This window comes from Priapulus caudatus, unplaced genomic scaffold (assembly GCF_000485595.1).
Source record: "Priapulus caudatus unplaced genomic scaffold, Priapulus_caudatus-5.0.1 Scaffold654, whole genome shotgun sequence".
Classification (NCBI taxonomy): domain Eukaryota; kingdom Metazoa; phylum Priapulida; class Priapulimorpha; order Priapulimorphida; family Priapulidae; genus Priapulus; species Priapulus caudatus.
The window spans coordinates 18,653-30,971 of NW_014577715.1; the positions used below are offsets into that span (position 1 = coordinate 18,653).

The window sequence follows — 12,319 nt, forward strand, 5'->3', positions numbered from 1 at the left end:
GAGAGAGAGAGAGAGAGAGAGAGAGAGAGAGAGAGAGAGAGAGAGAGAGAGAGAGAGAGAGAGAGAGAGAGCGAGAGAGAGTGATCAAGAGAGCGAGTGGGAGTGAGTGGGAGGGAGGGGGAAGTATAAGAAGAGAGGGAGAGAGTCGTAAGCTAATTTCCCCTGTGTAGTTTCCGTGTGTTACCTGCATTAAGCACCTTTGTTTTCTCGTCTGCCCACAGATGTGATAGCATAGAGAAGCTGCAAGCCAAACTGGAATACCTGCGATCACTGCTCAATGACGCTATACAGTTTAAAAACATATATAGATATGCATTTGATTTTGCGAGGGTAAGTCCTTGTTCCTAACCTCCCCAGCGCAGTAGTGAGTTCTTGTGCCACTGGCAGTATGAAATCAGTATATCAGAAATTACTGCTTGTTTAACTAGACAGAGGGCACTCAAAGAGAGTGCATACCTCCGCGAGCGTGTAACATGTATACATGTGTATAACAGCTGGCTCGCTGCTGGCTGCTGCTGACTGGATGCCCTAAGGCGAGCTGCTGCTGACTGGATGCCCTAAGGCGAGCTGGTGCTGAATCGATCGATCGGTTGAGCGTGTGTATAACAGCTGGCTCGCTGCTGGCTACACACACACACACACGAACACACACACACGCGAGCGATTGCATGACCTCCGTTTGCGCGGAGGTAATTATGGTTTTCGTGTGCCATGTGTTTTGGTGCTGCACTATGTGCACAATCAGTTCACGAGAATCTCATGCATCATTTTCCTATCTGTAGGATAAAGACCAGAGAAGTATGGATCTGGACACAGCAAAGGCAATGCTGTCATTATTACTAGGTCGACAATGGGTCCTCTACAGCTCTTTTCATCAATTTTTAGAAGTGAGTCGTTCGTTTGCCACATATCGTGTCTTTAGCAAGAAGTGTACTTTAGAGACATCTATTTATATATTTGGCGCTTGTCCTACTGCTGCTGCTGCTGCTGCTGCTGCTGTGGCTGCTACGGCGATGCACTTGGTCGTGATTGGTCGAGACTGGTGCGTGCGCCGTAACACGGTACGCCCATATCACTTGGTCGATATTACTGGTGCATGCACCCGTGTACACATCTACCGCGTGCGTACCAGTACTACAGCATGCATGTTTATCGATCGTAAGACATCGTGGCTCCATCTTCTGGGAATTTGTCTCGGCTCTCAAGCGGGGCATTATTCTAACCCGTAGCCGAGGCAGCTCGTGTTATTATAAAATTCACCCTTGATTACTACTGTAAGTCTCACCGTCGTCTCGGGTTTTTGCTGGTAATGGAAGGTGACAATAGCGTTTTGCTGAGATGTTTATATGAATGTGTTGTTTGCGCGTGTGTTGCAGCAATCAAAGTATAGAGTGATAAACAAAGACCAGTGGTGCAACGTGCTCGAGTTCTCCCGGACAATCCTTCCAGATCTCTCGAACTACGACGTCGACGGTGCTTGTAAGTGTCCAACTTGTAAAGCAACACATGTAATTATTGTCATAAAGCCAACTAAATCTCCCCTCTCTCCCCATCTACTCCTGCGATATTGCTCTAGCAAAATTCCAAGTTCGAACTCGGGCCATCACACCACTGTGCCGGGCAATGAATTCTACTTGACTGCCTTTCATACCTGCGTTCCATACACCTGTCTATGATTGCTTTTGTGTGTTTTCCCAGGGCCTGTACTACTAGACGAGTTTGTGGAGTGGCTAAAGTCGAAACGCCAACAGACAACGACATTACCGCCACTGTAGTCGTGGCTTGAGCAGGATGATGCTAGACTCTTTTACTCGCGTGGACCCCCGCATGTCGTCGCAATCGGCAGCAGGCAGCTGGCTTCCGTAATGCGGGTCGTTCGCCCTCTCACGTCTGCTGCGCAGTCGTGCGAGTCGGTGTGCGGCAGTCATCTGAGTCAGTGCGCGGCAGTGGACGTCGCACCAGAATCGAAGAAGACGCGGCGCGTTCGACGATGAGACTAAACGGTAAACGCGTCACCGTTGCCACGGCGATGCATCCTCCCCGGGGTCGTGTGGGGAACACGACGCCACGGCAACCCATGCACCACTTCCCCACCGAGGAGGAGGCGTGGCCTGTGGGTTCTTCGAGCGAGCACCACCGCCAAGTTGTCGTTATCGCGCCGATGGATTCGGATGGTGCGTCGACGAGAAGGGTGCTTTGTCTTGTGCACACAGAGGATGCAGTGGTGTGTGCCTGCCTGCATGTCATCTGTCATTGGCATCAGCGTTGGACTGTCACGGCTAGAGTCGCCACTCCGTTGCTGCTATGTCGAGCATTGCCATAAAGTCGGCACTGTTTGAGCTGCTGTGGATGTCTTCCACCAGGTGGCGTGTGTCCACGATTGTGCGCCCCCTGGTGGCTGGTGTGGAGAGGTGTGTTTGCGAATGCATTTTGCTGTACGGCTGTTGTCAAAGGTGTGGTGAGAGACAAGGTGCGCCACGTTCGGTCATCCACTCTTATGTACAGGTGACCGTCATATAGAAGTGCACATGTATGTATATAATATGTATATATACATACAGGGTGCGAAATTAACGGGAGTCCGGAGTCAAATACTCCATGATTTACTGTCGGACTCCCTGATTTGACATATGCAGGAGTCCGTGTGACTCCCTGAAAATTCTGCCATGCTAACTAGTTCGTTCCGGAGCATGGCCTCGCGGAATTACTGTATTTTTTCAGCTAATGTGCAAAGAAAATTTGGCAGACATGCAACTGCATGAATCTTCAAAATAAGCACATGCGTTATTGTTAATATCTTTAATTTTGAACCTCAGACTGCAGACTCCCTCATTTTGCTGCAGAGTCCCTCTTTTTGAGAAACGGACTCCCTTGTTCAAAAGTTAATTTCTACCCCTGTACATACGTGCGTGTGCGTGCATAAGTGCATGCGTGTGTTGTGTGTGCGCTTGCATATGTGTGTATACACATTGCATGCATGTACATACATGCACGCACGAACGCACACACACACACGTATATATATTTAAAAAAATAATATATATATATATATATATATATACATATATGAGCAGTTGCCTGTTGGTGCCGGTTGTTATTTTAGCATCGATAGATCGTTTTATCGACACCATTATGTGCTGCAGGGACAGGCACACGACTGTGTCATAATCATTGACAACTTTTGCCTGAGAAAACTGTCGCAGCCGCATGATCAGTTCAGCTTTACTATTACGTTGGCAACCTGCTTTTCACCCCACCGGCACCCCATCTGCAACATTTCTCTGAAGTAAAATGGTTGTGTAAGGATCGTGGAGGGCCAAATTGCTTCAGATTGTGTTCACGATTACAAGTAGCAGCAAATTTATGTGTTATACTGCGATGTTGTTGCTTCTTACCTCACAGTGCTCCAACTAGCTTCTTCAGTCCACCCTTAATTATTACCACGTAGTCATGTATGATTTGTTTACATACGGCTGTATAAACAAGTATTGTACATTAGCAGTAGTTCTCACAAATTTGCATCGTCCGCTTACCATTTATGCTTTTGGTTTAGTTGTTGTGTTTTTATATGAACTACAAATCTGTGGCTATTTGTTAAAATTAGCTAAATGTCAGGTACACTTTACATTCATTTCATATATCATTCATTTGCAACCGTTGTGCTTTCTGCGCGGACAAAGACGTAGGAAATTGATATTACCAACGCGTATATGTCCAAGAAAAGAGTTGCTGCCGTATTCCTTCTTGATAATAGTTCTTTGAATTGTAAAAGCTTCATCATCAAAACACGGCGACATTGTTTACACATATAAAACCTTGGCAGTTGTGCAAGCGTAAGTGCTAGCTGCTAATTAGATGTGTGTAGATGACATCAGGAGTGAATAATAATAGATAATAATTTATTTATATAAATCGGCAGCGACTGACTGGACACACTAGGCGATTTCACCGGCGATTTAGTCGCCTGATTTAATCGCCCGATAAAATTGCCTAGTGTGTCCGGCCCTTTGCACATTCATTGAGAATACTTCTACGACTAAATTATCACTTTTTTTATGTAGAAGTGAACTACTGTAACCCTGGACTGGAACATTGGAAGTTCCTCCCGAACACCTTTCAGACATCCCTTGTGAGTAGCAAGTTTAGTTGATAGTTCAAAGGATTTTCACCCTTTGTTATAGTAATCCCCTATTTAGCTGGGCTGGAGTTGTGAGTACGTGCGAGTTAAACGATGAAATTTAATTTATCCCTGTTGAAAGTGCAAGTCTAACTTACAAATAACTACCCATGTCAATAAAGATTATGAAAGAAGAAAAATCTTTTAAAAAATAGGTCCAATATGTCTGCGCGATAGATGGTCATGCATATCTGTCCAGTGGGATTGCTTCCTGGTCCTGTTATATTGTGTTGTAACTGTGTGTTCGCGTTGCTTTGAAGACGCTCCAGGATCAGTCGACCGTGCTACCTCAGCAGGCACCCTCTGGTACAATGCCACGACGACGACGAGTCTCTAACGACGACTCAACAAGGTCTTACAAGCGTGCTAAAGCCAACTCAAGGTAGGCGCTATCAACGCATGCAGCGATCAAATCCTAATGCAACAAACAATATATAGAATAGCACATTTTTATGTGTCCAGCGATTAGTATGACGAGCAACTTACAAGGGTCAATGTGTACAAAGGTATATGTTTGGCATATAGAGCTTACAATGAGTATGTAACATTGCATAATATAAAAGACTTGTTAACATATTATATATATGCACTGTTTTATCTGGCATATTGCACAATGTTTATTGGTACCTAATATACAATAAACTACATTGTTGCCGAAAAAGAGTATTGCAAAGGCCAATGTGTGTGCGTGTGTGTGTGCGTGTGTGTGTGCGTGTGTGTGTGCGTGTGCGTGCGTGCGTCTGTGTGGTAGGAAATGATATTCAGTTTGTCGTGAAATTAGGGTTAAAGTGACAGAAATCATACTGGTACTGAATGGTATATATAACCATAGTCTTTGCTATATTTGGCTTTATGTAAGTCTTTCTTCTGAATTCGATAATTTGGATGAGCTTACACAACACCATTTTTACTCATGGTTTAGCTGCTGTCGGACATATAATTAAATAAATATCAGGACTGAATAAAAACATTCGAGTGCGCAAGGCTTTATTATTGGAATTCCAATATGTTAGCCTTTATCTAAAGACAATTTATTATAGGGTATCTATGTGCACAGCAACTTGTTTACGAATTGTACAGAAACATGCATGGTGTATGTACCATACATATTGCATGACATCACATTTTTACTTTTAGCTAACAGATTATAATAGATAGGCTGTGTGCATAGTCAACGGTAATCTTCATGCAGAATTGGTTCAGGTTTGATTATTTGTCTCCAGGTTTAATCGCTGCTGTCGTAACCGGCTGCTGGGTTTAACAACACCCTGCAGAAGTCAGGGCTGGTTTGTTAGGAGACTAGTGGATAACTTTCCCTGGTGCAGGAGCTGTTATACTCGTTTAGACTGCATTTTCTGCTGTCCTCGATTTCATTCAGCCCCTGCCGGCTCTCGTGTGCCGGTTCCAGATTTTCCCTGTGGGTTCAGCTTGGAGAAGGGAAGCCGATGCCCATTGCTTGGAGTTAGATGTCAATCATTGCCAGTGGGCCACGCCTCCCACTGCCTGCATCCTTACTGGTGTATATAGGCCAGCTATATGGGTATCAACTTTGGGCTATTCCTACACAGATCTATATATAGCAGGGACGAACCAAGTACGCTTAGTATGTATTTTGCGGAAAACTTTGTATGCCTTTTTCGCAACTGAAATCATATTTGACATTGTAAGTATTGATGTTCTGATTATCTCTTAACTACTTTCTAAGTAGAGTAAGTCATTTACAAGTGTTATAGTACGTAATGAATCTTAAGGACGCGTCTGTGAGTGTCGTCGCTCACGCAGTGAGTGAGGATAATATATTATGCAGTGTTGTGAAGTTGGCAGGCTTAAATGCCGCTATACAAGTTGTTCGTAGCAAAGCACTCCAAGCAAAGCACGTTGCTTCGTTTGGAGTTCGTGTCTGGTTCACCGTCTGTTATGTCCATCGAATACACCAATCATCTGTCACCCACCTCTTCTCACTAAGACACCCATTTATGTCTCTCCCGGGTTAGGAAACCAGTGCTTGGCACAGGGGAGCTCAATCGGTGTATATTTTACTAGTGGCAGTGTGATGGGCCAGGTGCCTGCTACTGCATATATATGTAGTGCCCTAGTCGTATCGTGAAGCTATGTACAATGAATGATACTCTGCTAGATCTATACGTGACAGCAGTCCAGGTTCGTGGCTAGTTTAGCAGGGCTGAATGTTTTAATGTAGACGGCTCCCACTGTGGAAGAACATCAGTGCGTTGCTGCTCTGTCTACATTCCCCCTGTCTGATGCAATAATTTTTGAAACATTAAATATGAGATGCCCTGGAGGTATGACCTTGAAAGTGTTGGGCAGTTTCACGTAAATACAGGGTTCTGTGTGCATGTATGTCTATGAACGCTGCTGCTGCAGGTCATGGCAAGGAACCTTGCTACAACTTTCACACGTGTGTCTACGTGTATATCTGTATTGTGTGCGTAGCACCCTGCAGCTGCTGAGTTCAGGCGAGTTCATATAAGTGGCCATGACGCAAACCCGCTTCGGTTATCTCTCTGTACGTGTGTTGTGACGTGATTTACTCCGCACGCGTGGATGCATGCTTTTCATCATCGTACATGAATAATAGCAGGAGTGAATCATAGAGATTATATCTAGATATATCTATCTATCTATCTATCTATCTATATATATCAGAAGTAGATAATAGGGATTCCCTATTATCTACTTCTGATATATATCTATATATACCTATAGAGAGATCTCTATTATTCACTGATAATAGCAGTTCAGATGCCAAATATTCGATTGTGCGTATACACATGCAGACTCTCGCACAGATTTCCACGCACACATACACGTGGGTTCATCTTACAGAGTTAATATTTGCCTGTGTGCTCACTAGATGCAGAACCACGTAGAGCGTTGTGTAATACATAGGTATGCAATCCGAGCTCTAGCTTTTAGAGTGAGAGTGTGAGCGAGCCTATATTGTAGGAAATCAAGAACATGCTGATTGTCAGTATTCTTAGCATTATCTCATTGAATCCACTAGCATCTAATAGGCAAGGGTGCATTCGTGCAGCTATGCATGCAGAGAGATATAGAGAAGAGGCGAGAGAAAGAGAGAGAGAGAGAGATATGAAGAGTGAGTGCGTGATAAAGAGAGAGAGAGAAAGAGAGAGAGAGAGACAGAAAGAAGAGAAGACAGGAGTGAAGAGAGAGAGAAGAAGGAGAGAGAGAGAGAAGAGAGAGAGAGAGAGAGAGAGAGGAGAGAGAGAGAGAGAGAGAGAGAGAGAGGAAGAGAGAAGAGAGAGAGAGAGAGAGAGAGGCGAGAGATAATGAGAGAGAGTGCTATGAAGAGAGTGAAAGAGATAGAGCTGGAATGCATTTATTCGTTATTTTTTTTTCTTTTTGCCTTTACAGTGTCTAGAAAGTCGGCTAGCTCGCGTCGCTCACGCAAGTCTTCCATTACTGCATCAAAGCAAATGCGTTGTTATGGTTTCATGAGTTGGCAAGTACGTACGAGCTGTTGTTTATTTTTTTCATTGCACATAAACATGCTTTCGACTATGGGCAGTTACGGTTCCTGATGCTGATAATTTCTTAGCAATGATGAGTCGCATTCACATTGTTTAACATATATTATTGACTCAGCATAGATCATTCTAGATGTTGAGTCTGAAGAATGGAAATAGTTATTAGGTCGATGGTATTAGTCATTAGTAATGGTAGTAATATGATATAAAGAATATTTCCATATGTTAGATACGGTTGTTCTACACTGATAGTATCTTTATATTTTGTTCGATGTTTTTAGCTGGCAGTATGAAGATTGTATCAGGTCCGGAGGGCATGGAAAAGTTCTGTGGAAGACATTGGTGGTCGGAACCGAAAATGTAATAATGAAATTTAATCATTAAAAATCCGCAAAGCATTTTGGTTGGGCTGCATAACTGTATGTCTGGGTTGTCTAACTTTATCAAACAGAAAACTTAGTCAGATGAAAGGAAGTCATTCTGGGTTATTATTGTTTAATTATTAATGTTCGGGATAATATTCATTATCATACCGTTCCATATCTCTGCATGGCTTCATGACTAGTCATGTCTTCACTTATTGGCAATATTTAGACAACATTTATTGAAAGAATAAGTAAAAAGTCAAATGTGTTCTATATACCGTACAGTGTGAATCATTTAGACGACTAAAATTTCGGAGCCATCCACATTTTATTACCTGTGTGTCCCTGTATTTCATCGTTTCAAGTTTGTGCATATTTATTTGCATAAGAGTAAATAAATATCGGTATTGCCATCCCTTATTTGCATGTCTGTCTATGCATGCAAGAAAATATGTGATGTGTGCTTGTGTGTGTATGTGTATATGATTTTTGCTTGGCAGATTGTCGGATGCTAGTGGCTATGCTGGAAGGCGTTGATGCCAAACTAAATGCGTCGATGTTCGACACCTCGCAGTGAGGTGGCTGAACGGCTTTCTCAGAATTACAGTGAGTTGGCTGAATAGATGTGTGTGAAATGTGCATGGGAGGGGAGGGAACGAGAGAGAGAGTATGAGATGAGAGGAGAGATGAGAGAGCGAGAGAGCGAGAGAGCGGAGAGAGGCGAGAGACGCGAGGTAGAGCGAGAAAACAGAGGCGAGAGAAGAGCGAGCGAGAGAGAGACGAGTGGAGGGGAGGGGGAAAGTATTAAGAGAGAGGAGATGACTCGTAGCCTAATTTCCCTGTGTAGTTTCGGGTGTGTTACCATGTATATTAAAGCTCCCACTTGTTTCTCTCGTACTGCCCCAGATGTGTAGTAGAGAAGTCTGCCAGCCAAATCTGGAAAGCCTGCGACTCACTGCTTCAATGACGCTATAATTAAATTTAAAACATATATGATATGCAATTTGATATTGCGAGGGTAAGTCATATTCCTAAACCTCCCAGCGCGTCCAGTAGTGAGTTCTGTGCAACCTGGCAGTATGAATTCAGTATACAGCCCGTAGCCAGCTTAATAGGCGGGGGTTCGTTTTTTCAATGTTGGACAATTTGCCGGCGGTGCTGTGGACAGATTTTACCAGGGCGGGTCAACCATAACCCAAGTTGCGAGCCACGCCCCGCGAAGGGTGGTCTTTTCTAAAAATTTTAAATAATAGACGTCAGATGCGTTTTCTACCAAAAGGTGGTGGTCCGGACTCCTGAATCGCCCCATGTACACGCCCCTGCTCGGCGCGAAGGAACCAGGCGAGGGAAGCCAAGCCGACGAGCAGGGAGGGTGTGGGAGGGGGTGTTCACTGTTCACCTCACTGCCAGCAGATGGAGTATTTTTCATTATTACACAAAATGCGAGGCGCGACCTAAATAGGTGAAACTTTTTCTTAGCAAATTGCAAAATTTTATGATTGGGGTAGGGCGCTGCGAGGTGGTGTGTTCGTTCGAACCCCCTGAACCCCCCCCCCGCCTTGGCTACGGGCCTGGTATAATCGAAATTTAACTGCTTGTTTAAATTATGGTTGTTCGTGTGCCATGTGCTTTGATGCTGCACTATGTGCACAATCAGTTCACGAAGATCTCATGCGTCATTTTTCGCTATCTGTAGGGATAAAGACGCAGAGAAGTAATGATGCTGGACACAGCAAAGGGCAATGCTGTCATTTTACTGGTCGTCAATGGTCCTTACCAGTCTCTTTTCAATCAATTTTAGAAGTGCAGTGCGTTCGTTTGCCACATATCGTGTCTTTAGCAAGAAGTGTTACTTTTAAGACATCTATTTATATAGCATTTGGCGCATTGTCCTACTGCTGCTTGGTTGCTGACCTGTGCTGTGGCTGCTACGGCGGATGCAGCTGTGGTCGATGATTCGGTCGAGAATGGTTGCGGCATGGCCGTACACGTCACGCCGCCTATCATTGAGTCGATTATTCTGGCTGCATGTGCGCTCCGTAAATTTACGCCCGCGTCGTACCACGTACCTACACATGCATGTTTATCGATCGAAGACATCAGTGGTCCATCTTATCATGGAATCTGTCTCGGCCTCCAAGCGGGCGGATTATTCTTAACGCCGCAGGCGAACGAGGCAAGTCGTGTTATGTATAAAATTACCACTGCTTATTACTATCTGTAAGTCTCAGGTACGTCTCGAGTTTTTGCTGTAATGGGAACTGGTACAATAGCGTTTTGCCTGAGATGTTTGTAATGAATTGTTGTTTGCGGCGTTGTGTTGACAGGCGAATCAAAGTATAGAGTGATATAACAAAGACAGTACGGTGCAACGTGCTCGAGTTCTGCCCGGACATCCGTTCCAGATCTCTTCGAACGTGACGACCGTGCGGTGCTTGTAAGTGTCCAACTTGTCAATTGTCAAATTGTCAACTTGTAATTATTTGTATATAAGCCAACTAAATCTCCCACCTCCCCATCTACTCAGTGCGATAGTATTGCCCTAGCAAGAATTCCATAGTCGAACGAGCCAGTTCACACCAACTGGTGCGAAGGCATGAATTCTACTTGACTGCCTTTCAACCTGCGTTCCATACACCCTGTCTAATGATTGGTTTTGTGTTTTTCCCAGGCTGTACTACTAACGAGTTTGTGGAGTGGCTAAGATCGAAACGCGCCAACAACAGACGACTCAGGTATACCGCCGCTCCGAGTCGTGGCTTGAGCATGGATGATGCTAGATCTCTTTACTCGGCTGTGACCCCGCATTGTCGTCGCATGATCGGCAGCGGCAGTGGCTGCCGTAATTCGACGAGTGTACGTCCCCTCTCACGTCTGCTGCGCAGTCGTGCGAGTCCGGTGTGCGGCAGTCATCTGAGTCAGTGCAGGCGGGCAGTGACGTCGCGACCAGAATCGAAGAAAGACGCGGCGCGGCGTTCGACGATGGAACTAAAGCGGTAAGCGTCACCGTTGCCAGCGGCGATGCAAATCCTCCCGGGTCGTGTGCGAACACGACGCCACGGCACCATGCACACACTTCTGACCACCAGGAGAGGCGTGCTGGTGGTGTTCTCGAGCGAGCACCACCGCAGTTGTCGGTTATGCGCCCGATGATGATGATGGTGCGTCGACAGGTAAGGGTTGCTTTGTCTTGTGCACACAGAGGATGCAGTGTGTGTGTGCCTGCCTGAGTCATCTGTCATCGCATCGCGTTGGGACGTGTCACGTCTAGAATCGCCACTTCGTTGCTGCTATGTCGAGCATTGCCGTAAAGTCGGCAATGTTTGAGGCTGACTGTAGATTCTTCCACCAGGTGGCGTTGTCGTTCAGCGAATTGTGCACGCCCCTGGTGGCTGGCTGTGGAGAGGTGTGTTTGACGCGAATGCATTTTGCTGTACGGCTGTTGTCAAAAGGTGTGGTGCAGAGACAAGCGTGGCCACGTTCGGTATCCACTCTTAATGTACAGGTGACGCGTCTATACTAGAGTGCAACTGTATGATATATGTAGTATATATACATACAGGGTGCGAATTAACGGGGAGTCCGAGGAGATCAAATACTCCTGATTTACTGTCGGCTCTTGATTGACTTATGCAGGAGTCCGTGTGACTCCCATGAAAATTCTGCCATAAGCTAGCTAGGTTCGTTCGCGGAGGCAATGGCTCGCGGAATTACTGTATTTTTTCAGTAATGTGCAAGAAAATTTGGCAGACATTGCAAGTGCATGAAATCTTCAAATAAGCACATGGTTATTGTACTATCTTTATTTTGAAGCCTCAGACTGCGACTCCTCTCAATTTGCTGCAGAGTCCCTGCTTTTTGAAGAGCGAAACGGACGTGCCCTTGTTCAAAGTTAATTTTCATCTACGCCCTGTACATACGTGGCGTGTGCGTGCATAAGTGCGAAATACGTGTGTTTGTGTGTGCGCTTTGCCATATGTGTGTATACACATTGGCATGCATTACATAAGCAGCACGAACGCACACACACACACGTATATATATTTAAAAAAATAATATATATATATATATACTGTATATACATATATGAGGCAGGTTGCCTTGTTGGATTGCCGGTTGTTCTTTTAGCATCGATAGATCGTTTTTATGACACCATTATGTGCTGGCAGGACAGGCACACTAGAAGTAATGGACTGTGTCATAATCATTGAACAACTTTTGCCTAGAGAAAACTGTCGCAGCCGATGATCAGTTCAGCTTTAACTATT

At 44.9% G+C, this 12,319-nt stretch overlaps 1 protein-coding gene across 1 annotated transcript; it reads left to right on the plus strand.

The window, feature by feature from the left end:
• Positions 1-221: 221 nt before the first annotated feature.
• LOC106812497 (DCN1-like protein 4) lies at positions 222-2,618 on the plus strand (the record flags this gene model as incomplete). The annotated part of the gene is given in 4 exon segments (XM_014816387.1): positions 222-330; positions 783-887; positions 1,377-1,479; positions 1,699-2,618. Coding segments are annotated over 4 exon segments (394 nt in total), but the record flags the coding sequence as incomplete, so codon positions are not given.
• Positions 2,619-12,319: the final 9,701 nt, after the last annotated feature.